General features: G+C 41.2%; 2 protein-coding genes across 2 annotated transcripts in view; one reads left to right on the top strand and one right to left on the bottom strand.

The window, feature by feature from the left end:
• Positions 1-408: 408 nt before the first annotated feature.
• Trappc3l (trafficking protein particle complex 3 like) overlaps positions 409-26,983 on the bottom strand; it is a 52,069-nt gene continuing 25,494 nt past the window's right edge. Inside the window, exons 4-5 of the mRNA XM_008852190.2 lie at positions 4,195-4,380; positions 409-528 (exon numbers count right to left, since the gene is read on the bottom strand). Coding sequence (XP_008850412.2) covers positions 409-528; positions 4,195-4,380 — 306 coding nt within the window. The remainder of the gene's footprint in view (positions 529-4,194; positions 4,381-26,983) is intronic.
• Positions 6,528-11,612, top strand: Calhm5 (calcium homeostasis modulator family member 5). Its single transcript, XM_008852189.3, has 2 exons — positions 6,528-7,151; positions 10,544-11,612. Exons 1-2 carry the CDS (start codon positions 6,612-6,614, stop codon positions 10,931-10,933), a joined length of 930 nt encoding a protein of 309 aa, XP_008850411.1. The 5' UTR covers positions 6,528-6,611; the 3' UTR covers positions 10,934-11,612.

The following is a 26,983-nucleotide window of genomic DNA, read 5'->3' as shown; positions in this document are numbered from 1 at the left end:
AACGCTGCAAATAGATCTGGCATATACAGTATTTAGAAATTGTCTCTGTAATGCTGTGTCACTTCATTTTTTTTCTATTGAAAAGAGATAATACACTGATTGTATAGGTGGTACCTTTCTTTTTCTATTGCCATAAGTACTTGGATGGATAGATTAGCTGAGGCTAGATAGAGTAATACATAGAATTCATGCTTGCGGTTTTATAAGGAGCTATTTTTATATGAAACCTTTAAAATGTGTGATGCACAAGCAAAAGAAAAATCTTCATTCCCTGCCTTTCAGGTTTCTGATTGGATTATAAGCTTTTCAAAGCCCATGCTAGCAGGCACCATAGAGCTTCGATGGCTGTGCCTGATTAGCTAACAGTCATTGTCAGCTAGCCGCTGGTGGCATTTTCCATGCCATTCTTCACTTTTTCCGTCTACATTTTTTCTCATCCAGCTTTTTCAGAAATGTTATTCCTATTTCTGTCACACTGTCGCCTTTTAGTCTGTCTTGCAAGAATGTAACATCAGCAGCCAAATTAACCTAGAAAAGAAGAAAAGAAAAAAACAGGCACACATCATTCAATGAAAAATATCAGTACTTTTCACTACCTCGTTTTTTTCATCTGTCTTTATTAATACGAGTTTGTTCTGTGTATGAGGGACCTTTGGTTCTGTTCTCCAGTGATGGACTGGTCACATGTCAGCTCTGTGGTTTGAATCTGCCGAAGGAAGAACAGGCAGTCCAAGATGGCCCAATTTTGATGGCTAGACTGCCCAGACTTGTATATCACAGGGCAGTGCTGAATAATAGATCTGTCTCAAGAAGAATACAAATTCCTTACTTAGAGATGGCCCTTACTCAATGTGCTTGGCCAAGCAGAGCTTCCAAAACAAAAATGGATTCTTGAAGGATTCCTCTCAAAGTGATTTTCCATAAAATATTCTGTCATTAGCTAAATCATATCCTAACAATATTTAGCAATCCTAACTTATCCTAACAATATTTAGCAATCATTTATGGCTTTAAGAGCTTTGAAAAAACCAACTAAATAAATTATAAATATACAATTAAAGATTGAAATTACAGATATGAATATTTGATGGTCAGGCCTTTTTTTCATCTCTAAAGCATTTTCTATCTCCCAAGGCTCACTTCTCATTCATTAACGTGTATTCACAGAAGGGCAGTGTGGTAACGCTGAGTGACTTTCAGTAGAGTATCTGTTCTATATTTTAAGCCAATGGTATAAAGAGGACACATAAGTGGAAATACCTGGTAGAACAAGGGAAAGTAAAGCACTCCTGGGTCCAGTAGGCAATTCATTAGTGTTTATTGACTCTGACCTGACCCATTCCCCTCTCAGACAGAAAACACCTAGGCAATGAGCCTGGGTTTGCTAAACCACAGGCTCCAAGTGTCAGATTACCTGGTTCATACAGAGTGCAAAACCCAGGCCTTGGGATGCCCACCTTCCAACAGACAAGAGTAGACTGCACTTTGAAATCCAGAAGCCATGTTTACTTTCATCTTTTTTCTTCCATAAGGATGGTTTATGCCTTTCAAATGTGTGATGGAAAAGCCATTAAGGAAACACGAAAACTAAGCTGAGGCTCTTTGGACATGTGAGGTCACAAGACTACTAAAACACATCATTCAGCATGGATATTCAACAGTAATTCACGAAAGATGAAAATCTCTTTATCCTTTTTGCCTCAGTTACAGGCTTGTTCCTTTCCATATCTCCTCTTCCCTTCCTGGTAACCACTGCCACTGACACAGGTCGAACCTAAAATAGTGTCATGTTGAAGCACGGAGAATCTGTGTGAATAATACATCTCTCCATCTTGTTTTATACTTTGGGATTATCTGTTATTTCATCCATTCCCTAATTATCACAAATAACTAAAATCATGCATGGATCATTATTGGTAGAATAACAATACATGCTTAGAATGGTCTGCTGGGCCCACTATCCTAAACAGTGAAGATTCTAGAAAAACAGGACCTTGCTGACTGTTGTCCCTTCCTCAGCCATCCTGCGTCATCAGTCTCTGACAGATTCTCTTTTCTCTCTTGCGGAGGCATACTCCTGTAATCCCAGCATTCTGAGGCTGAGGCAGGAAGATCAAGAGTTTGAGGTCAGCCTGGGCTATGAGATGAGACTTGGTCTCAAAATGAATGAATGAATGAATGAATGGCCAAAAAATAAAAAATTAAACAACTTCTTACTGAATGTCCTCATTGTGTGTGCTAAATATCTTAACACTGGCAGGTTAAAATGGAGCTTCTCTTATCTTCCAATCCTAAACGCACTCCTCTTAGTTTCGCTCTATTAGTTAACAGTACAACCTTCTCTACAGGTTGTTCAGAAACCAGAAGCCATTCTTGATTCTTTTCTTCTTCACTCTTGTTCTTTTCAGCTGAGTGCAACCTTGGTCTCATCTGTTCTGCCGTCGTAAGTGCTGCCCCTCTGAGCCGCCCCCTGATTACTGCTGTCAGGACTCTGTCTGGTTTTACCTGAGGTCACCACCATCAGCTTCCTCTCCTCCCTCCCTCCAGCATAGTTCCCATCATGTGTATGCTCATCTGATTGAGAAGGGAATGGAATAGCTAGAACACAAATTTCAAAATATCATTTCCTTGACTATAAAACTGCATCAACTCTGATCATTTCAATTTAGATGTCTGAATTTCCAAGACTGTCATATGAACCTCTTCTGCTAGCAGGCTTCTATAAAGAAGCTAAGCCTCCTTTCTTATAACGATCCCGCTCTTAATCTTCATGTCAGTCCTACTGAACTAATTCAAGCTCCTGCTTGTTTGAAAGAAACATTTTTGGGGGCCTTTGGGCATTCTGATTCTTCTACCTGGAGTATTTTTTCCTGCTCGCCTTACCAACGCCTTCATTTAACTCCTATTTTTCCTTCAAAAGCCAGTTCAGAGTTTCTCTCAAAACTCTATGGATTCTTTCTTGCTCTAGGCCCCCCTCCCCTAGCCCGTTATCATGTTTTTACACATGCCTTTTGAATTAGACAGAAGATTCTCTAAGGACAGAAAGAATATCTTTTCTCTCTTTGCATGTTCAGCGCCTGACACTGAACAGATGGTGTTGCACAGCACCATCCTCTGAGTCAAACAACCACCATCTCTACAACATCAGCTGTGTCAGCTGGGCTTGAGAACTGTTAACATTCCCTCATAGAAGGAAGGGATGAGGAGGGTCATGGGACCCTCACCTGAGATTACAGCCACTCCTCCTAAGGAGTTGTATGCAATTTTACCCTGATCGCACATGGTCTCAGGGATCTCAAAGAGAGGCTGTGGTATACAGGCTGTGGAAGGGGACTCTCTGTGTGACCATAGAGAAACCATCCTACATGCTGAGTGTGGACCTTCCAGCTCTACTGCTTTGGAGTCACTCACACTCTTGTCAATAACCCCTCACTCACTGCTCTGTAAATACGACTAATAAACTCATTGGCTCCTCAAGATAAACTTTGATGGAACTGAACTTTGGTTTGTCATTGGGACTTTATGGGGCAGACACTATTTCCTCCCCAACCAGGAAATTCTTGCATCAGATGCTAATGACTATCCGTTAAACCAATGAATAACTTAAGCAAGGAAGTCAGCCTTGAAAACGACCTGCAATGAACTGTACCTTGTTATACACGCCCTCAACTATTCCTTCCCAGGTAGTAACATCAAGGTTGGCACCACAGACTGCTGTGCTGTGATTAGATCTACAAAGAGGTCTATGAGCGAAGAACTTCAGGAAGCCTCTACACAGTGGCCCGATAAGCCCCAAGGCTGAGTGAACTTGACTATATACGTATTAAGCTGTGAAAACTTGTCAGCCACAGCCACCTGAACTGCTCCTGGATTTCTTTTCTTTCCTTTTGTGCTAGGCATCACTGAGCAAAATCCCCAGTCTTCATTTTTAGTTTTTACATTTTAAGATGGGGTCTTACTAAGTTGCTCAGGCTGAGGTTGAACTCACTCTGTAGCACAGGCTGGCCTCGAACTTTCAATCCTGATCTTCTTGCCTTCACCTCTCACATAGCTGTTATAACAGGTGTGCACAACAGGCCTGGCTTTGGTCCTAGAGTTCTCATCCTAAGAAACTATGCATTCATTTGAAGTTGCAACATATTGAGGACAGCACTGCTAACTAATTCTCATGGCAAAGTAAAATGCATGCCTTACCATTTCCAGAGCGCCTCTGATAATCCCACAGACTAAGTTGCAATAGCACAAAGAGGATCGCCCAGCGGGAAGTGCTTCCACGAACTCTGCCAAAGGATTCTTGTCTAGAATCAGGGAGAATTCATTTCTGCTTGAATTGTTGCAAGTCACACTTGGTGTAATTCCCAAGTACATCTTGAAAGCAACCTGATAATGAGATAAAAAATTACTAAGACTTAGTCTAGAACAAAAGTCTATTCAGACAACCAAATGCCTCATTCCAGGCATCACAGCACACTGGCAAGCATGCCAAGCTGAGTCTGCAGGCACGATGCCCAGCTTCATATTTATCTTGTCAATTTACTGGCCCTATGCCATGTGAGACTCTTAAATCCTTTTATTTTAGTGGAATGTCCTAAAATACTGGTTTCTATGGAAAATATCATTTGTGAAAAAAATATTACTTTCAAAAAACATTTTAAAAAAGACACAGCCATAAGGAGGGCAAGAAATGAAAAGATTATTAATCATCAACATAGCAGCATGGTATTATGATGGCCTAAGTTCATCCACTTTGTATAAAGCCCTCATCTTGATGAGCCGTCCTAGATCCTGCCCTGGCTCAGGCCCCTGGTTCCAGGAAGAGCTGACCTCAGAACTATTCCAGGAAGAACTTCCCACAGAGAAATACACCCATAAAACCCTGGAAGGGTCCTTCTTTTGTAACTGTTTGCTTATCTGGTTTCTGTAACTGCTTGCTTATGCATAGCCTTAGGAACTATGTAGACCAGGCTGGCCTTGAACTCACAGAGATCTTCCTGCCTCTGCCTCCTGAGTGCTGGGATTAAAGGCGTGCACCACCATGCCCGGCAGAACTCACTTCTTTTTAAATTAAAATTTATTTTACATTTATTTATTTACATGTGTGTGTGTGTGTGTGTGTGTGTGTGTGTGTGTGTGTGTATACACGTGTGTGTGGATGCGGAAGAAAACGAGGGAGAGTTGGCTCTTTTCGTCCAGCTCTTTGGTTCTAGGGATTGAACTCAGATCAGCAAGTGCCTTTACCTGTCAAGCCATCTCGTTATCCCCACTGTTGGTTTTGAACCCCTAGCTTCACAAATACGCAAGCTGATGTTTAGAGAGGTAAATGACAACAAACACTGTAGCATAACTTAGTTCTTTGGCTCCTAGCACAAGGCAGTTCCTTTTCACAAAACACCCAGACCTGCCTTTTAAAGCTTATTAATGGAAATTTGTCAGCTTGATGTGTTGTCATCTTTCAAAGGCCTTAATTAACTTAATTTTAAAATTAAGCACAGTGTAGGAGAGAAATGGAAACAATTTTCTTATATTATTTATAATTTGAAGTACAAAGTTGTTCATTCATTCGTTTGTTCCTTTGTTCATTCATTCGGCAGGCATTTATGAGAGCTGCCTGTCTATCAAATGCCTACCATATAGTGAGTACTCAATAGCTATTTGCAAAACAAATGATTGAGTGAACATCCAATCTATGCTTGACACCATGCTTAGATCTAGAATACATGAATGTGAGGTGAGCTAGCATTTGTCAAGTAGACAAGTTGGGGGCGAAGATGAAGTAGAGGGCATTCTTGGTTGTAGGAACTCATGCTGGTTTGAAACACTACACTGAGATTCAAGGAAGGTCCATATCTATCAACTGATAGGCAGTGGGGTGCCCTGAAGGTGTGAGTGGGCTACTGCAGAATCTGTTCCTGTTTTAGAAGGATTGCCTTTGTGTTAACATGAGTGTAAAGTTGTGGGTGGGGTGGGTATGAGTTCAAAGGGAAGAGACAGAAATCAAGAGATTAGCATGAAAAAAATGAGGCCTCCTCTTATTCTTTAAAACTCAAATGGTTCCTAGACTTTCCCCCATAAATTTAAGCTATCCCAAATCCTAAATTCTATTTCAAATCTTTGATGCAAGACTTTTTGAGAAGCTAGGAAAATAACCCCTCTTCCAAATCTTAAGGCATAGAGCAAGAGAAAGAAAGCCATCGTAAAACTCATTTGGAGATTGGCTTTGACTCCTGAATCCTATTTCTGCTGGGTTGGCGCCTCCCACTGGAAAATTCCTAGACTATTATTTGTATGAGAATTTCTGATTTGTAATTGAAAGCATGTGAAAGCACATGGAAAGAATATTAAAAAGGCCTCTGTGCACTCTGAATTTAATTTTCAGTGTTTTGGCGGACCTCACATCTCAACCTCCACCAGTAGGAGGCATTATCTGAACGCTGTTGGGAAATATGCATTCCTGGGGAATGACATTGTTTCCTTATCTGGCTGGATTCAGACTGAGAAGGACGACTGTTGTTTCTGCAGAAGAACTAGCTCCACCCTCTTTGGCCAGGGCCACAGCTGCTGTGTCAAAAGCAAGACAAACGTTTTCCCTCTTTACACACTGTACCTCCATCATGGATGCTTTTCAGAGCATTTTAAAATTCTTTCTTAACCAAAAAACTGCTATTGGCTACAGCTTCATGGCTTTGCTGACCTTGGGAAGTGAACGGCTCTTCTCACTTGTGGCCTTTAAGTGCCCCTGCAGTACAGAGAATACAGCCTATGGTTTGGTTTTCCTCTTTGCCCCTGCCTGGGTGCTGCTGATCCTAGGATTCTTTTTGAACAACAAGGCGTGGAGACTCTTCACAGGTTGCTGTGTGAACCCCAGGAAAATCTTCCCCAGGAGACACGGCTGTCGTTTCTTCTACGTCCTGGGCCACATCATACTGAGTTCACTCGTGGCCCCAGTGATGTGGCTCTCTGTGGCTTTGCTTAATGGGACGTTTTATGAATGTGCTATGAGTGGAACAAGAAGCTCGAGGCTCCTGGAGATGATTTGCAAGGGTAAGCCCAAAGAATGCTGGGAAGAACTTTACAAAGTCTCTTGTGGCAAAAGTAGCATGCCACCCACAGACAATGAAGAGGTGAAATTGTCCCTTCAAGCCCAGTCTCAGGTAAGGACAAACGTGCCTGTTTCTCCCAGCCTGAGCTGGAAGTTTTCTTTCTCACCTCCCTTCAGCCAGGGCAGACTCTAAATCTTGCCAGAATATTTTGAAAATAAATGGAATGGAACATGATGATGCATTAAGACAATTTCAGGAAAAGCTTTTACGGGAAGGATGGCACAGTGTAATTACTGATCGGATTGGGTAGTTTCCATTTCCAAAAAGAAAATATCCTCTGAGTTATGCATATGTAAATACTTAAGTACTGTAAAACCATCTCTCTGGATTGACTTTGTAAATAATGCATAACAGCAAATCATACACCGAGTGTTAATACTGAGCTGTAATTAAAAATGACTGTCTTCTATCAATTACTTCTTTTCAAACTGGCTTCTCTGAGAAATGCAAACCTATATTATTCATTCACTAAAATATAGCTGAATCAAGTAAGCTAGTACTTTTCAAAGTACCATGTGGTGTGATTAGCATAGGGATCCTATTGAATGGTCCCTGGCAACTGCAATTTCTACTGTAAATACTGTAAGAACTGAGAATTTTCCCATATAAAGTGGGACGCAGGAAACTTTAAATAGTCTTCAGTGAAAAGTGACCATATTCCTGGGGGAAACCATGGCTTCTCTTCGTGCTGTACAGGTAAGGAAGTACTCACATTACTTTGGAAGCTCAAAATTTGAAGCGTTGTTTTATTTAAGAGGAAGAAATTGTAGCCTCACCTAATCGATGCAAGGAAGCAGTTTGCCATCTTGCCAGGTATATAAACACAGATCTAGATGCACAGCCCTGGCCCAGCCTCACGAAGTAGTTGATTTTCTATTGTGGGTGGTAGGAATTGCATTCTCAAACCAAAAGAAGCAGTTAGAGTAGATAAACAAATATAATGTCTCTGGAATACTGTTTGTTTCAGAACAAATGGACTGACACAGTACAATTTTGGTTTTTCAGCAAGGATTTTTTTTCCTTACAACAGACACATCAAAGCAAGGTTGGCTCTTAAGACAGACCACACAATTTGAAATGGTTAGCAGTAAAGACATGCTCTTTGTATATACTGATAAGCCAAAGAACACCCTTAAGGAAATTTTGTTTTTGTCTAATGCATAAAGCATATCTTAGATAGAACATGTCAGGTTCCTAAATGCCTTCCATCTTTTGTTAAAGGAAGGTATTACTCACAAATATTATGACAGAATGAATGACACATGGTTTACCTCCGCAGGCACCAGGCTCCATTCAGCTAGTGCCAGCTGCAAACATTTATCACTGTGTAAACTCTTCCTCTCTAAACAGATCCAAAGAAAGCATCACATCTGGGCATAGCTTAGGTTGGTCATAATGGACCTGGGGCTGACACCTACAGGAGGATGCCTCAGAGATGTGGATGAAGGGAGGTGTGGCAATAGCAGCTGCTGACCATGAGGTTCAGATGCAGCAGGCATCACCCAGTCCAGAGCAATAATTGAGCATGTGGGCAGGGTGGGAAAAGTGCATTCATCCATGGGTGGGGCAGAGCAAGAAGAAACCTGGCTGGATGAGTCTCTGTTCTTAAGGACAGTGGAGTGAGTTGTGGAAAGAGCTCAGCCTTGGAGGTGAGCTGGCTTTAAGCCCCATGCTGCCATTCATAAGCTCTGTGACATAGAGCTGTGAGCTTAACTTCTCTGAACCTGTTTTCTCACGTGGGGGATAACAATACCTACCTTTCAAAGCTGTTGGAAGATTCAGAGATAAGAGACATAAATATGCATAAAGGGTCTAGAATGTTGTTAAGTGTTCCAAGTTGAGGAGAAAATTGCCAGGGCTTGGGAAAAGAGACTCATACAAAACAGGACACCATCAGAGGCTGGATGGGTACAAACACTATGTTCTAGTAGGCGATCTAGCTGTGAATTTGGGAGAAGGACAAGATTTGGCACTTGGCGCTCAGGAGAGAGGCATTCAATACTAAGGTCACACAAAAAGTGAAGGAAAATATGAAACTGATCAGTCTCTAACTTACCAGGATTAGCTCAAGTAGAGGTAAGATGGCCTGCACATAGGAGGCCGAGTCACAGAGAAAGAAGAAGGGAGATGCTGAAGGAAAGAGGATGTTCTGACCCAGCCAACCACAAGTCCACAGTGATAGAAGGTGAGCATGAGGACTTTCACACAGGCAGGGGTAGCCCTGCCTCACTCAGGAATCATACTATAGAAAGACACATTTGAAACAGCACCTAATAACAGCTAAGACTGATAAGCTTATATGTCTAGTGTCATTTCATTAGATTCTACCAAATACCCTCTGAGATGGGTAACCTTTATATTGCTGTGGAAATTGAGATACAGAGAACATTTAATGGTGAGGAGAAAGCTAGGGTTTAGCCCCAAGTGATGCCAGGCCAGTGCTGGCATTTATGCAAAGGCTGAGACCCTTTCCGGAAACCACACATCAGAACCAAAGTTTGCGAACCACTCAGTTAAAGCTGATTTGTGACTGTGTTATTGTCTGAATGGATTCATTTGCAGATTGGTGTTTCTTTTTCCAACTGGACCCAACTGTTAAGGGTCATTTGAATTGAAATCAAGAGATCCTTTCAAAGAAATCTGTTGGCTGCCCAAGTATAAAATTAATCAATTCTGAAAAATAAAATTGGAACAATAAACAAATTTGGAAGGTATATTAACTGTAGAGATCTGCTTTTAAAATTAAAAAATCCAACAGGACTACTCATATTCAGAAAAAAGCTTGCTTTTCCTAATTTCTAAAATTAAGAACAAGTAATCCTCTAGGAATGATTCTATTTTTTCCCTCAACATTCAGACAGGGAAACTGATCATTCAGTCACATTGACCACAATGACTCTCACTCAAAATTCTTTCCTCTACTAATACTATTTGGGAGCTTGATTAATAAATTCTGTGTTTTTACTCTTTTCTGTTTGTTAGCCTTCTGGTTATTTCTTTTCACAGTAACAATGTTGGGGAAGAGAAAAGATATTGGCTCAACTCTTTGACTGTCAAAAAAATGTTTGAAGTTGGGACTGGAGAGATGGCTCAGTGGCTAAGAGCACTGGCTGTTCTTGCAGAGGACCCAGATTCAGTTCCTAGCACCTACATGGTGGCTTACCCCTGATGGTAATTCCAGTTCCAGGAGATCCGACTTCCTCTTCTGATCTCCTCAGGCATTGCACGACACGGATGCACTTGTATACATGCAGGCAAAACACTCATACACACAAAATGAAAATAAAATTTAAAAAATTTTAAATGTTTGAAGTTATGACAATTTCAAATGGGACGAGGTAATGACTGTAGAATTAATTTTGTTATAGACTGTCCAGGAATACTGCGCAGTTCCCTGAGAAGTCATTTTGCTTTTGTGTCTTCAATATTTCTTTCTCCTTAAGATTCTAGGATGGTGCCTGATTTGTTCAGCATGTTTCTTCTCTCTGCTCACCACTTGCTACGCACGCTGCAGATCTAAAGTCAGCTATCTGCAGCTGAGTTTTTGGAAGACGTATGCACAAAAGGAGAAGGAGCAATTGGAAAACAAATTTCTGGATTATGCCAATAAGCTGAGTGAGAGGAACTTAAAATGCTTTTTTGAAAACAAGAGGCCAGATGTCTTTCCCATGCCCTCTTTTGCTGCCTGGGAGGCCGCTTCAGAGCTGCATTCATTCCATCAAGACCGGCAGCACTACAGCACTCTCCACAGGGTGGTAGACGATGGTCTGGAACAAATCCCCCAAGAGGAAGAGACAACAATGATCCTTGTGGGTACTGCCCACAATCTGTAGCTCGTCCTCCTTCGATGACGCACCGTGTTCAGAAGTACACTCATTCTGAGAGCCTCCTACTGACTCCACAACCTGCATCTTTGCATTTTTTCTCATCCCGAGTTTCTTTAGAAGACAGTATTACAAAAGGAAAAAGCTTTGAAACTTTTAAGTGTCATGTCAGGATGTGCTCAAATTGATGCTGAGTGATGACAGAGATGCTTTGTGTTGGTGGCTGGTTGGGCCCAGGAGGTCCAACTGTTGCTCTAAGGTCTAAGATTTTGTGTTTGATGGGGCTGGAGAGATGGGTCAGCACTGAAGAGCACTGACAGTTAACTGCAGTTAACAACCATCCATAACTCTAGTTCCAGGGGCTCCAACACCTTCTTCTGACCTCCTTGGGCATTGCATGACACAGGTGTACTTATACACATGCAGACAATACTCATACATGTGGAATAAAAATAATAAAGAAAATACTTTTAAAAAGGATGGCAAGAGGTTTTCTGCCACCCTTTCTAAGTATTGGTGGTGATATTGGATGCTGAACCAGCATCTTGTGAGGGAGCTACATACTCAACATGGACTTCCATGCACAGTAGCATCTGAAGAGTGGTCATCATCCCTGTGTAAATCTTACTGCCTTTCAAGATGGATGAGAATCTACTGCTTGGGATCCATTCCCTCAGAAACTGAAAACCTCCATTCTCAAAAATAACCAATGAAAAGAACATGATGTTTAAAACACAGACTTTTCCATCTGTTTTCTGTTTACTGAAATTCTGTCCCTAGTAACAGGGCTTCATCCTGACTTCTGTGGGCTCTAGACACTTTTGCCTTCATAGGCCAATTTCCATGACAAGATGATAATTGTGTAAGACACACATACGAGACTGTATTGACAAATAAATTAATATTATATATTAAAAATGCCTTTCTCAGTAAAAAATAAATTTATTTCCTCTGTTTTTAAAATAAAAAACACTTTCATGGGCCCCTAATAATATTGTGGGTCCAGGGTGTGCTGTCTACTATGTTGTGGGGATGTCTTAGTGTGTTTGGGCTACTATAGCCAAATGCATAGATTGGGTAGCTTGCAAGTGATGGTTCTTATGGTTTGGGGGTGGGAATTCTGAAGTCAGGGTGGCAGCACACGTAGGATCTGATGAGGGCCCTTCTTCAAGTTACAGATTGCTGATACCTCACTGTGTCTCACAGTGAAAAGGGCAAATGGGCCACATAGGGCGTTCTTTTATGAGGGTGTTCATCCCATGCTGAAAGCTCTGCCCACCTAATTGTATGAAAATTATGATGGCTGGATATTTCCAGAATTGACAGAGAAATGAGAAAGTTGGGCAGGTGATGAAGGTCTGTGTAGGGTTGTTACAGTATAACAAGGATGAGACAAGGCATTTCCAGAATTGACAGAGAAATGAGAGAGCTGGGCAGGTGATGAAGGTCTGTGTAGGGTTGTTACAATATAACAAGCATGAGACAAGGATTATGTGTAGACAATCTTGAAATTTCTAAGGTCGCAGCTTAGCTAACTAGTCTAAGGATGTCTAGTCAAGGTTTATTTAAGGATGTTGCCCAAGCTCTATCTACATAGCACATGGTAATTAATGTACCAGACTGGTGTAATTAACCCTGTTGGATGTTTAATAGCCAGACTCTAAGGCCTATAGTAATCTGGTCAGAGGGACTTAAAGGGACAAATTTTTGTTCCTGGCCCTCCAAGGTCAAACAAGTTCCAGGGGCTATGGCGCATCTCTCAAAATGTCCTGTAACTTCCGAGAGTCACCTGTCCTCTTCTTCAGGGAGGCCATGGAGACCCTAGAAGAGGGACTTGAACCAGGGTCCAGTCTGCAAAGAGGAGGGTCAACACAGAAGAAACATTTGCTCCATGCTTCCAAGCAAAGCCCAGGTCAAGCAAGACATTTCCAAGCAAAGCCCTGGTCAAGCAAGACCTTTTGACTTATCTTCACATAGATGGAACTGGTAAAAGAAAAGCCTGAGGAGCCAGGGGCTCCCCCCAAGCCCATGTGGACCCTGAGGACCAAATCTCATATGACCTTAAGAGTAAAAATTAATTGGTTTATTTGGGCCAACAGTATGGTCTTAAACACCCAAAAGGAAAGTATAACCAAAATTAAAGTCATCAGTATATTTTAAGGGTTCAGGGGATTACACAACCCAGACATTAGACATGAGCTCTTATGTTATTTAGACAATTATCTCTCATTGATAATTTTGTTCTGAAACAACATTACTCAGATGTAAGACTTCAAATCTTGGTCTACAATACTGTAGTGCCCACTTACAGCTAAGCGAGGCAACCCACTATTGTTCTAGCCAAAAAAAAATGAAATGATGGCTAAATTTGTTTTCTCTCCCTATCTAGAAGCCTTTGAGATTTTAATCAGTTGTTACTTTCCTTCCCTCCACATGTACACAAGCGCCTGTTAACCATCGAGGACCCTGTTGAGATGCTATCTAGAAGCCTTTGAGAGGTAACTGACACTGATTCTAGCCACTCCAACAGCTATCAAAATGCCTGAAAACAAATCTTGAGCCCAACACTCTCAAGTTCAGCCCTGGCAGAGGAAAAAAAAAAGAAAAAGAAAAAGAAAAATGAGCTATTACCTTGTGCTAACCATTGCTCCTTGTCTCTTCAGATATTTTCAGGACCAAATCCAAAAACTAACTCTTACTAATTTTAATCAGTTGTTACTTTCCTTCCCTCCACATGTACACAAGCGCCTGTCAACCATAGAGGACCCTGTTGAAATGCATGAAGAGGGAACCCCTGCTGTCTAACTGGCCCCAATCCAGCCCCCCACGTTGAACCTGTCCAGCAGGAAGTAGCAAGATGACAATGGCGCCCCCTATCCTATAACACAAAAGGCTGGAATGGTTCCTGAGCACCAGTTTCTTGATGCCCAAGAGGGCCTAAGATAAAAGTTTGAGCCCCTTTGCCTGAGAAAAAGTTTAGGAGAAAAAAAGACTTTTAAAACGTTTTTTCATTGTCAGTCTGCAGGAAGCAGAAGCCTCCCTTTTTAAAAGACCCCAGCTCAAGACCCGGCCAGACATTTTCCCTGCCCAAAAGGGAATCTGTACTATGTGTTCCTTTGCTAATAAACCCTATTTTGGTGGAGTTTTAGCTATGCCTCGGTGCCTCAGCCTCCATTGGCTCATTCTCCATCAACTTTTTACCTATCACTAATCTAATTAACTATCTTCCAAAGATCCTGCCTCCTAATGCTTAGATTCCAATATATGAGTTTTGGAGGGATATAGACATACTACAGGATAAACTGGTCATGGGGACACTGTCCAAAGCAGTACTGGTATAAAATCATGTTACTGTTTTATATTTATCAGAAATAATGGGAGTGTTTCTCTCTACTATGTACATCCATATTAGGGTATGAGTGTGTGTGTGTGTGTGTGTGTGCGTGTGTGTGCGTGCGTGTGTGTGTGTGTGTGTGTGTGTGTGTGTGTCTGTGTGTGAATTTCCCTTCCTTAAATCATGGAGTAACTTCTGCTTAAGGAAGAGTAGCCACATTTAGCACTGTCGCTCACATCTCATGTCACTAGCAGTCCAGTTCCCCAGATTTAAGAAAGCTTTGCCTTAGCTCTTCATTAACATGAAACATGATGAGAAACTTCAAGAGAATCCTATAGTTATAAGGCCTCCAACAAATCTTAGAACTATGATTTATAACAAGAAATGTCTTTTGTTGTCATGCCCATTCCTGGCACAAGCTTCTGAACCCCTTGGGACCAACACTTGGGACCCTCCCCAGTGTCTTTTTATACACTAACCAGCTGGCTCATTTGCAGCTGAGGATGGGCTGGCTGCCAGGAGCAACCAGGTGACTAGAGAGTTGAAACTTTCAGCCTCATCCCGTAATTTCCAGAGAGTAGACAGGGGCTGAAGTTTGAGTTGATCCTCATAGGTAGGTGTGTCCAATCTTTTTGACATCACAAACAAAATGGTGACATCTACAAAGTTCATGTTCCAGAACTGTGCTATCAAGTCACACACACACACACACACCCCGCAAGAAAAATCTCATGTTTTCAGTAAGTTTACAATTTTGCATTGAAATTCACTCATATCTCTCTGTGACTGTGTGTGGGCCACAGGCTGGACATACCTCACCCAAATCATGCTACATAATGAAGTCTCCATAAAATCGCCAAAGGACAGGGTTCTGAGAACTCTTGGATTCTCAATACATGGAAGTGACATGACCAGAGAAGCCAAGGGAGAGCTGTACCCCACAGCCCTCTCTCCCCCAACTTGTTTTATGCATTGATTTAATCTATTGTTTCTTGTATCATTTATTTAAAAAAAATCAAGGGCTATTGAGATTGCTCAGTGGGGTAAAGATGCTTGCTGGCAAGGCTGAAGATGTGAGTTCAATACCCAGTATATGGTGCAAAAAGAGAATCAAATACCACAAATTGTCCTTTGACTTCCACATGTAGGTTGTCAGCACATACCTACACACACACAATAAATAAATGTAATAAAAATTCAAGAGATGATAATAGCTGAAGCACTTCCCTGAGTTCTGTGGACCACTCTTATAAATAAACAAATATAAGGGAACAGAAACTTTGATTGGCAGTCATACCTGACATAAGTTGTAAGTAGCCAGTAAGAATGCTGTTTGTGATTGGCATCTAAAGTTGGGGAAAATTCTTGTGGGAATGAGCTCTTAATCTGTAGGGGACCAGTACTTAATTCATTCAGAAATGAATTGAATTGTCCCAATTGGACACTGGAGAATTCATCAGTGTGCAAGAAAATATCCATCGTTATTGGTCAGAAGTCTTAACGCAGACAGGTACAAAAAATATCCTTGAGAATTCAAAGGAGCACCATCAGAGTGTGTGTGTGTGTGTGTGTGTGTGTGTGTGTGTGTGTGTGTGTGTGTGTGTGAGAGAGAGAGAGAGAGAGAGAGAGAGAGAGAGAGAGAGGAGGTAGACAAAGTTTAGGCAGAGGGATCAAAATGAAAATAGATAAAACTCAGTAGTAAAGAAATGAGTGTTCCTCCTCAGTCCTTCTGGACTAGGGGCTTGCCTGTCTCCTGTGTTCTAGAAGGCAGGTGGGAACAAGCCAAGGCCCATGTATCTCTTGGGCTGGGCAAAGGCTAAAGCAGCAGTAGTTGCAGGAAGCTGAGTCCTGAGGAGCATATTTCTGCTATCCGGTATCCTGGAATGTAGTCAGAATGCCAACACTTGAGATTATGGCTGCCTCATTCAAGAGTATCTAAGATGACTAGCAACAAGCCAGCACCCTGTATTTTTCTGCTGCCGCTTAGTAAGTAGCAGAGGAGTGCATCTTCCTACTCTGGAACAAGTTGCCCCAAGATGAGTCAGGTCTTCTTCCTGACTCCTGGTCTGATTCCTGTAGAGCAGTATTTTGTAGAGGAGGTAAACAAGTTTAAGAAACCTTATCTGTCCTCTGAACAGCCTTAGAGGGATTGGGTGGAGGCAGAGAGTCAATTGGTATCTTTTCTTTGGTGTCCAGAGGGAGCAGGTCTCTGGAGGTGGGGAAACAAGTTGGTCTGTATAAAGGAGACTTCAGAAGTATGGACAGATTGTCATCTAAGGTGAGGCTCCTTAGAAGGATCCTCTAACACAGGAAGCTTTGTGTAAGTGACTTTCGAAAAAGAATGGGCTCAGGAAACTCCCACTAGCAGAACACATGCCAGAAAGGATGAGGTTTCAAGCAGTCTCATCCCTACCAATCCCACAGGAAATGCTGAGCCATCTGCCTTGGCTTGGCGGAAAGAGGTTTGGGGCTTCAGATGTGACTGTGAGGGCAGGAGGTAGGAGAGGGCTTTTCTCATACAGGAGGGGAATTTCCCAGGTAAGAGGCAGCCAATGGCCCAAGGGTAAACCTCTAGGGAAGTTTGTACAGTAGCAACTGGAAGATAAGCACCCTGAAATGAGATGTCAAGGAGAAGGTGCTAGAAGGGCCTATTGTCTGCTGTGGCAGTTCTCCTTTAGATCTAGAAATGAAGTGTATGGAAGACACCCCAGGACCCACCCAGGCCCAGGCTGACTGCCTTTTCAAGCTTCTAATTTCACTGACGCCAGAGAGCAGTAAAGGTGGCAGTTTGCTTTCCCAGCCCACTGCTGCTCTATTACATATGAGGAAAGGGACGGCGTGCTCTTCAAAAATCTGGTGCTTTCTCAAACAAGGGATCTAGATAAGAAAAACACAATGACATTGACTATCTGCTTTGTCAAATTCATCCCATGAAGAAATGATGAACAAAAATATATGACTCCTTTTTTCTGTGTATTCCTAGTTTTTTTTTTGCCAGACTCAGTTCATAAACTTCATAGTTTTAGGTTGCACTCAGCTTCTTAATATACAATGGAAATGGGAAAAAGTATTTAACAAAAGTTGTTAAAAAAAATAAAGCTTCCTAGACAAATCATTATTCTACATGTTTTACCTTTAAGATTACATATTTTTCTTGCATTGTAATATGTGTACTCAAACTGTGTTTCAAAAAATATATATTATTTTCTATATCTAATGCTACTTTAAAGCACCATTGAGTTGTATACAGCTGATAGGAAAATGATGAAACTAATGACTTGAAATCTGGTATTCATGTCAAAGCTCGATAACCCGGTGGTTTATTATAAAAACTGGATAGCCTCCAGAGGTCATTAGGTAGCAGAAAACTCATACCTCGTGTCACGTGGTACATTTCAGGCATTTCAACTACTAATTTGTTAGCTTTCTGTTACTATAATAAATACCTGAGATAAGTCAACGTTCAAAAGGATAAGGTTTATCTTGTCTCACGATTTGGGAGTTAGCATTCTTGACAGGCTGGTCCCACTGCAGGCCTACAACAAGGCAGCACAGTGTAGTATAAGCACATGACAGAGCAAAGCCACTTACCCAATGACCAGGAATCAAGAGAGATGAAGAAGAAAGGGCTATGGTCCCCCTATTCCCTTCAAGGGCCTGCTCCAAGTGACCTAAAGACCTCCTACTATGCCTACCTCTTCCCACCACTACCTCTCAATAGTGCCAAACTGGAGACCAAATCTTTAACAGAACTCTGCGGGGCATTCTAGATGCAAACTCTAGCATAGTGGTATTATTCTTGTGAGACTTCGGTGCTCTGAATTCTCCAAGGCAAATTTCTTAATTTTTCCAAGTTTCCCTCTATTTTCTGTTGTACCAACTAGAAGGTATTTAGCTTCTTTTCAGGGTAGCATTTGGATCTGTCTCTCAAAATTTTATATATATGTATATCAGCACACGAGACCGGGTCAGAAGCATCTGTGTTTGTCGGTGGTTCTTGTTGCTGCTTGAATATTACAACCATCCGAGACTTTGAGCATCTCAACGTCTGGCCACTCCATAGTTCCTAGCATAATTTCCCTTGTTGGAACCTGAACACTGGGATTTTTGAAAGCTACCCACAAGATTTTACCTAGGGAATTCATGGAAACAGTAAGGATATGAGATTACAATGTTTGAAATACTATCTGGTTTCAAATAGTGCCTCATCATAGCACCTTGGGTCTCTGGGTGAGGGGAAAGCCCTAATTTGAAATATTTTCCAATTTCCATGGTGCAATTTCAAATTATGCCCTGATGCTATTAAATGCAGAGATAGGAAGAGGTAATAACTTCCTTTTTTTTTTTTTTTTTTTTTTTTTTTCTTTTGAGACGGTGTCATTGACGTAGCCCATGCTGGCCTCAAACTTACTATGTCATTATGTAAGCATAGCTACCTTGAATTCCTGAGCCTCCTGCCTCTACCTGCTGAGTGCTGGGATTGTGGGCCTGTACCTCCACACCCAATTTTGTTTTGTTTCTCAAAGTTACATTAGTTCTAGCCAAGTCAACTTTAGATTTCTTTTGGTGCACCTAGGTCTCATTAATATACCTACTGGTGTGTTAATCAGGGTTCAGTAAAACTGAACCAATAGCATCTATATGTATACATACAGATATATGAGAAGGGGTTTGTTATGGGAATTAGCTCACACAATTATGGAGGCTGAAAACTCGCAACTGTCCATCTTCAAGTTAAAGAAACAGGGAACCCAGTAATGCGGTTCAATTAAAGTCTAAAGGTTTAAGGAAGTCAATGTAATTCTCTATGAAACCAAAGGATAGAAAACCTGGAGTTCTGGTGTTCAAGGGCAGGTGAAGATGACTGACCCAGTTCTTCAGGACAAGTGGGAAGACTGGGTAAGGGATGGGAAGGAGAAAAAGAGGGAGGAGAGAGGGAGAGTAGGGGAGAGAGAGAGAGAGAGAGAGAGAGAGAGAGAGAGAGAGAGAGAGAGAGAGAGAGAGAGAGAGAATGCAGAGATCTGTCTTTTTTGTGTTCTGTAGGCCCTCAGTGATTGGATGCTGCCCACTCACATTAGGTGAGGTGGTCTTTCCTATTCATTCCATTGATTCAAATACTAGTCTCTCCAGAAGCACCCACACAGACAGACCCCTAAATAAAACTTTACCAATTAATCCAATCAGGTTGATAGCCAAAACTAACCATCACACATGGTAAATTAAATATAGTTCAATAGTTCCGACGGAAAAATGGAGTCTATTCTCCTCTCTTGGAATCAGACTTGAGTGAGCCAATAGAATACAACAGAATGTAAATTTGGATTGCTTCAATGTCTTGCAGCTTATTCCTTGCTCTCTTACAATGATCAATAATCTGCTAAAACCAGTCACCATGTAAGATGTTCAAGTACTCAGAAACCGGCAAGCTGTGGAGACACTAAGCTAGCCTAGAATAGCAAAAGAGAAACAGAGAGAGGGCAATGTGGACATTGGGGTGGGGCGGGGCAGAGTGGCACAGAAGAGGAGAAAAGCCTAACAGCCCCAGTTGTTCCAGTCAGTGTACCACAGGTAGCACACATGTGAGTGAAAAGGCAATTATGGAAAGTCTGGCCCCAGTAGGCATGGCATAGAGAGGAAGCAGGAAGTTGGAACAAACGGTCCTAGACACCAGTCAAGTCATCTCAGCCATTCCCAGACATTTGAGCTACCCCATCTGAGGCTGCAGGCTTTGTAGAATAGTCCCACTACATCCTGTTCAAATCTCTGACCTAGGAAAATCATGCACTTAAGTAAATATTTATTGTGTTAAGTTACTCAATTTGGGGACAAAAAATAAAAATTAAAACCACAAAAATTCATTAAAAAATGAGAGGCAATATGTCGTTGGGTTTTTGTTTGTTATTTATTATTTATTTTTGTTTTGTTTTGTTTGATTTGGCTTGGTTTTGGTTTTGCTTTGAGACAGGGTCTCCCTGTAGCCCCAACTGGCCTGGAACTCACTATCTAGACCAGGCTGGCCTCAATCTGCCTGCCTCTGCCTCCTAGTGCTGAGATTAAAGTCATGCACCACCACACCCAGCCCTGCAATACGTAGTTTTATGTATATATTCCTATGCAACTTAAACTTGAGAAGCTTAGAGCAGGGATTCTCAAACTTTGCTCATGTTAAAATCGTCTGGGGGCCTTATTAAAATATAATTGTTGAATTACATCTCTAGGGTGCCTGATTCAATAGGTCTGGAGGGAAGCAAGAGAATTTGTATTTCTAGTAAGGTCTCAGGCAATGTCAAAGTCATTGCCTCTGTAATCAAGTTTTGATAAAGAGGGCTCTTGGAGCTAGTCATTCTGGGGAGGACAGACTACAAGAAGTTCCAAATTTTGGGTTCCACCCAACATTTACTTAACCAGATGTCTTTGCTATGTTGTATCAACCTGTCCAAGACTTGGGGCCTTTCCATTCGCTCAAGGATAACTTGGGTCCTTTTGCAGCATTTTAAAGTGTATCGCCTACAAGTTTCTTGTAAACTTTATTTGTAAGTGTTCTTTATTGCTGTTGTCAATGGTTTTTCTTTCCATTATATTTTCAAAGGAATTGTTATCTGAGTACTTGAAAGCTATTATTTTATGCAATTTTATACCCCCTATTGATCTTTTTATTGCTTGTAGAGCTTTTCAGAATTAGAGAAAGAAACTTTTACAACTCCTAATGACATAATGGATCTACAAAATAAATATTAAATTCTAAACTATTAGGTGAAAACTAGACAGAGTCAGGCCCTATGCAACTTGAAGTTGCTTATCCGTATTAGCATCTTTTAACATGGCAAGCAGATATTTGAAGACTTGTGATGCAAGATAAGAGTAAGCACATGGTATTACCTAGGAAATAGTTCCCTAAAAAATTTAACCTTGAAGATCATCAAGCATTTAGAGATAACTACATGTTTACAGGAAATATGAGCAAAAGAAAGCAAGGTAATTAGTACAATAAAGAAGCAGCCATGTGAGTCCAGATTTACAGCACTGTATTTTACATTTAGGTCTGAAAGGTCTCCCAAAGGCCCATGTACATAGATAGCAGGCTTACGGTGCTATTGGGAAGTGGTGGACCCGTTAGGCCTAGATCATTGGGCACACCCTCAAGCCTGATGTCTAATTCCATTTCTAGGCTTTCTCTGTTACTATTAATAGCATGGTCTTTATCTCTATTCTTAGGGTGCTTTTTAATATTTAAAGTTTAACAATGTTGCTAAATATACTTTCTGAAAGGCCTTTTTCCATCAAAGTTTCTGTTACAAGATACACCCCTTTGTCATGGAGAACTATTTCCTTTTATTGCAAGAAAATCAGTTTGATGAATTTTCTCCTTGCTTTGTGTGGTTTTCAAGGGATTGTGTTCTTTAGATTTGGAACTAAACCACTGTTAGGTTCCTGTTGGGATTTCATTAATTCAATTTGAAAAACTAAGCTAATCTGTAGTGCTGTTTTTTGTATCATCTAAATTTTACAATCATTCTGGGAGTAAAGTATTACTCTTTCTAATTTTTATAAAACACACTTAAGTTAGAAAAAGTTAACATGGCTAAGTCAATGTTAAGTTATTGAACCTGAATGTGAACCCAAATTTGTCCAGCTCCTAATACGAATGTTGCCTCCTCATGTTGCCATTATTCTTGAGTGTTGTCTTAACCTTTAAAAGCATGTTCTCTCATTTGTAAAATGGAGATGTTGAATCTGTGTGTCTCCAAGTTTCTTTCTGTTCTGTCATCTTAAATCACTGGCAGTAGCACATGAATTTCCAGTGAGTTGACTTTCCAATGAGCTCCTGGGATTAGATGTCTGGCCTCTGTCTGGGGCACTGGACTCTTGTATCCTTAACAGCATTTCCACTGGGAGTGTGCGAATATTTATAAGTGTGCTCAATTATGTTTCTATGCATTAATGAGGTCAGATTCCTAGTTTATTTTTATTACCTCAGTTAAAAATGATGATAGAATTTTACATCAGGGGAAAAGTCATAAAAGGTTTAGAATACTCCCTAAATTTTAAATTTTATATATTTTAGAGCCTGTGACAGACCTGACCCAGTAGTTTTGGGGAGGATTGTTGAAGTGTTTGGAACTTTGGACTGGAAAAGCAATTGAGTGCTTAGAGTTTGTTGGTGTGGAGCTTGGAACAGTTATGCTGAAAGAATTGTGAGCAATGGAGGCCTGGCTTGTGAAACTTCAAAGAGAAGCAGAGACTATCAGGACTGTTTGTGTAATGTTTTGAATTGAGAATCTGTGGGTTCTGGTTGACTGGGGCTGAAGAATCAGCTGTGATTAAGAAGAGACCAGAACCCAAAGTAAAACCTTTGCTTTATTGGGACAATTGATGCTGGTTAGCTGGGGCTGAAAAATCAGCTGTAAGTAACAAGAGACCAGCATCACTGTGGTGGAGTCTTCTGGGAGGTATTTCCTCAGGGTCAGCACACAGAGGGGACCCGATCCTTCATCTCTAGCTGGAAGCAGGACTTGGTAATGTCTAAGAGTCTCCTGCATGGTTCTGGTGTTGAAAGCGTGAAGGGGTCACAGAGATCAGCTGAGGCTTGGTACTCTGAGAGGCCAGGAAAGGCCATAGGTGAAAGTGCAGCTTCAGTGCAGTGAAGATCCCAGGATTGAAGGGGTCATTGGGAGAATCTGAGATGTTGCACCCCAAGAGGCAAGAAGAGGCTATTGGTGAAGGTGTAACAACAGTTTCGGTGGAGACCCCAGCTTTTGGGAGATGTCAGGACCGTGGGATGACCACCAAGGACAGCAGTACATGTGGAATGGAGCCGGCCTGGGTCTGCAAGATGAGCTGTGTGTGCTGTGGACGGCAGAGTCAGAGGAAGTGGAGCTGTCAGAACTCTTTGGAGTCTAGAAGATTATGAGTGAATCTCAGATGTCCAGCCTTGAGATACTTTGCTGGACTTTGGTTTTGCTTAGGTGTGCTGGATTCTTCCCTTTGAAATAAGACAATACTTATTTTGGATTTTAGAGGAGCCCCCAGTTAAGAGACTTTTAAAAGAGACTGTGGACTTTTTAGTGTTTGGGTTTTTTTAAAAGGACTGTGGGGCTTTAAAGGTTGTAGTGTCTTATGTTGTGATAATAATGTTAACATCATATCTTGGGAATAAGAATTGGAAAGGTTATGGTTTAATAGTGATGTGTGTGTGTGTCAAGTTAACAAAGGGTCAATTGTGCTGAATATTGCTTTAGTGTCAACTTGACACACCTGGGTTGAGAGAGCCTCAATTGGGGAATTGCCTCCATTGGCCTGGCCTGTGGCCATGTCTGTGGGGCATCTTCTTGACTGTTGAGTGATGTGGGTGGTGCCACCCCTGGGCAGGTGGGCCTGTGTTGCATAAGAAAGCAGGCTAAGTAGGGGCCAGGGGAGCAAGTCAGTAAGCAGCATTCCTCCATGGTCTGTGCTTCAGTTCCTGCCTCCAGGTTTTTGCCCTGAGTTCCTACCTTGGGCTCCCTGATGAACTGTAACCTGGGAAATGTAAGACAAATAAACCCTTTCCTCCCCAAGCTGGTAGTGGTCAGACTGTTTTGTCACAACAGTGAAGAAACAAGCTAGAACAGAAATTGGTACCCTAAATGTGGGTGTTACCTTCTGATGGCAGCCTGTATAAAAGGCCATGGCACAGGAGAATGCCTGGCTTCTTGCTGCTTGCCTTCTCACTTGCTGGTGAGCTCATCTTGCTCCTATAGACTGAACACTAGCTGATCTTTTGGAATTTGTCAGATCTTCAGCGCCAGATTGGGACTATGAGACATCCAGCCACGTGGACTGAGCGACTACGGATTCTCAGCCTCTCCAATGTGGTGCAGCCATTGTTGGACTACTCAGACTCTGCCCTGTGAGCTAAGCTGATAAATCTCTATACATACATATTCATTCTACTGGTTCTGTTTCTTTGGAGAACCCTGACTAATACAGAGCCCAACTTTATCTATCTGATCAGCTCTTTTTCTTTCTTTCTTTTTGGTCTTCTTGAAACAGGGTCTCCCTGTAGCCCCAGCTGGCCTGGAACTTACTATGTAGAACAGGCTGGCCTTGAATGCACAGAGATTCACCTGTCTCTGCCTCCCAAGTGCTGGGACTAAAGGTGTGTGCCACCACACCCGGCTTTTAGTTCTTTTTTCATAATCGCAGATTTCCTAAACCTAGCTGTATCAATGATAGGAAGAAATTTTTATAAATATAATATTATATAGATTATAATGAAAAGCAGATTAAAGTGGGGAAAATGAACTAATTCACTTAATCACATTAGCTGGATCATTTCAAGGACTAGATAAGATGCTTAAGAACAAAACTTTAAAATGTTTTTCTCTTATCCTTGGCAGAGTATACAACCTGAGGTAGAAAATGGTGATAGATTGCATTGTAAAAGCATCCAAGCCCTAGATTTTAACACACAGAAACATGCTTCTGCAATAATAAAGATCACTGATGGTTGAAACAGAACAAGGTTATTTCTCCCAGGGGCTTTACTGGAATTTTCATCATGGGAGGAAACAGAAGGGACAGTAATCAGGCCTTAACAAAGGTTTGCTTCCTTAAACAGTCGGGTGATTCTGAGTGCATTTCACTGACCCTGTACATGAAGCAAAGCAGTTAAAATAAGTGTTTATGAATTTGTGTTTGATCAATTTCTATGTTTACAGTGAATATGTAGAAAACACAGCTTTTATCCTTTCTTCTCCCCCAAGAGACAAAGCTGGTCTTCCTGACCTCTGGTGAACAGATTTCATTTCAACCCAGGTCTTTAGCCTTTGTCACATCTTTGGAATGTTTTCCCTTTTTATTCCAATGCAACTTATTTTATTTTGTTGTTTTATTATATTTGATGTGCTTAGTGGGCATGAAATGAGTGGGAACTCTGGAAGAATTTGGACGCGTTCTGGGGACATGGCAGCCCTCACCCACCACTTGATGTCTATAGCAGTTGTCTCAGAGTTACATGGAATACAGTTGCTCTAAGCCATTGCTCTGAATACTAATACTCATTATAAATACTTGGGGAATGTTCAAAACATTTTAATGCCTTTGTCATATCAGAAAGACTATCCTTTAACTGGTCAAAAGTTAGCGTTGAGAATCAGGACTTTTTGTGATTCTCAGGAGCCTACATAGTACAGTACTATAATCTCCCATTTGGAGATTTCCTGAGTGGTCAAGACAAGTCTGGACCAAATCTTATTTCTGACATGACCTACAAATCTCAGCAAGCAGGAATGGTCCAGAATTGTTAGATCCAGAAAGGTCTTCAGGGTTTTGTTTCCCAGAATATTTGCTCCATAGTTTTGTTTTTTTTTTTAATCTCTTGATAAAGAATTTCATTATAGGGCTTGGAGAGATGGCTCAGTGGTTAAGAGCACTGGCTGCTCTTGCAGAGAACCTAGACTCAGTTCCCAGCACCCACATGGCAGCTAACAACTGTCCTTGACTCTAGCTCCAATGCCCTCTTCTGGCCTCCACAGGCATTTCACGTACAAGTGCACTTATATACATGCTGGCAAAACACTCCTACACACACAATAAAAATAAATTGAAAAAAGAATTTCATTATAAATAATTACATCAATGAAATGCTCCCAAACAATTACCATTTTCAACACAGGTTTGTTTTGAAGGCATTGGGAACATGCCACATCAAAACATGGCACTCTGCCATGTTGTCTTTTGAGTTAAAGGTACTTGAAAAACAGCAGGGACAAGAAGGTCACTAACCTTCATCCTTTTTTAAAAGCAGGAGATAAGATTCCCTTGCAAAAGATGCTCTTTCCATACTAGAGGGGAAAGTTTCATTCTTGTCATCTTGGACAGGAAGTTGAGGCTGAGAAAATTCCATACAGACTTTATTAATATAACTCATGTCTCCCAGCCTCCCTGCATAATTTAGTTGTTCTTTGGCAACATATTTTTTTCTACTTAGTATGTAAGTATTCAATCTTTTGCTTCTCTGTTTCCTTATGAAGGCTCCCATGAATTATAAAACTTACATCAAATAAGTTCAAATGGGGGCTGAATTGATGGTTCAGTGCTTAAGAACACTGGCTACTCTTCTAGAGGACCTGGGTTCAGTCACCAGCACCCACATTAGGTGACTCATCACCACCTGTAACTCTAGTTCCAGAGGATCCAATGCCCTCTTCTGGGTTCTGCAAGGCACTGCATGCAGATGGTACACATACATACACTCAGGTACACATACCTACCCATTAAATAAATAAGTAAATAAATAAATGAAAATTTAAAAATGCTCTTAAAAATATCTCCATATGTTTTTCTCAGGCCCAGTGAAAACAAATAAGCAGAAAATCTAAGAGGTAAAGTTCTGCTTTCCTTATGATATTGCATCATTTTCTCATGAGTTTGACCCAGAGGATTTAAACAGTAAAAATAAAATTTGGGGTATTCAACATACCTAGTGATCAGGGAAATGAAAATTAAAACTACTTTGAGAGTTGGCCAGTCATAACGGCCACAACCAAGAAATCCATCAGCAAATGTCAGAGAGAATCTGGGGAAAGAGGAACCCTTATTAACTGCTGATGAGAGTGCAGATTAATACAGCCATTATGGAAATTAGTTTGGAGGTTCCTAAAAATATAAAAAATAGAATTACTGTATGACTCAGTATACATATATCCAAAGAATTCTACATCCTACCATAGAAATACATATATATA

The sequence above is a fragment of the Nannospalax galili genome, unplaced genomic scaffold, assembly GCF_000622305.1.
Source record: "Nannospalax galili isolate Female #2095 unplaced genomic scaffold, S.galili_v1.0 scaffold546, whole genome shotgun sequence".
NCBI classification, from domain to species: Eukaryota; Metazoa; Chordata; class Mammalia; order Rodentia; family Spalacidae; genus Nannospalax; species Nannospalax galili.
The sequence above is the reverse complement of the archived record's forward strand: the minus strand, read 5'-3'. Positions and strand labels throughout refer to the sequence as shown.

What these genes read in the sequence shown, in the direction of transcription:
- Calhm5 (XM_008852189.3), top strand. Translation starts at nt 6,612, where the DNA reads ATGGATGCTTTTCAGAGCATTTTAAAATTCTTTCTTAACCAAAAAACT. An exon ending in CCCTTCAAGCCCAGTCTCAG is followed by an intron (nt 7,152 to 10,543) that starts GTAAGGACAAAC and finishes TTTCTCCTTAAG; the next exon opens with ATTCTAGGATGGTGCCTGAT.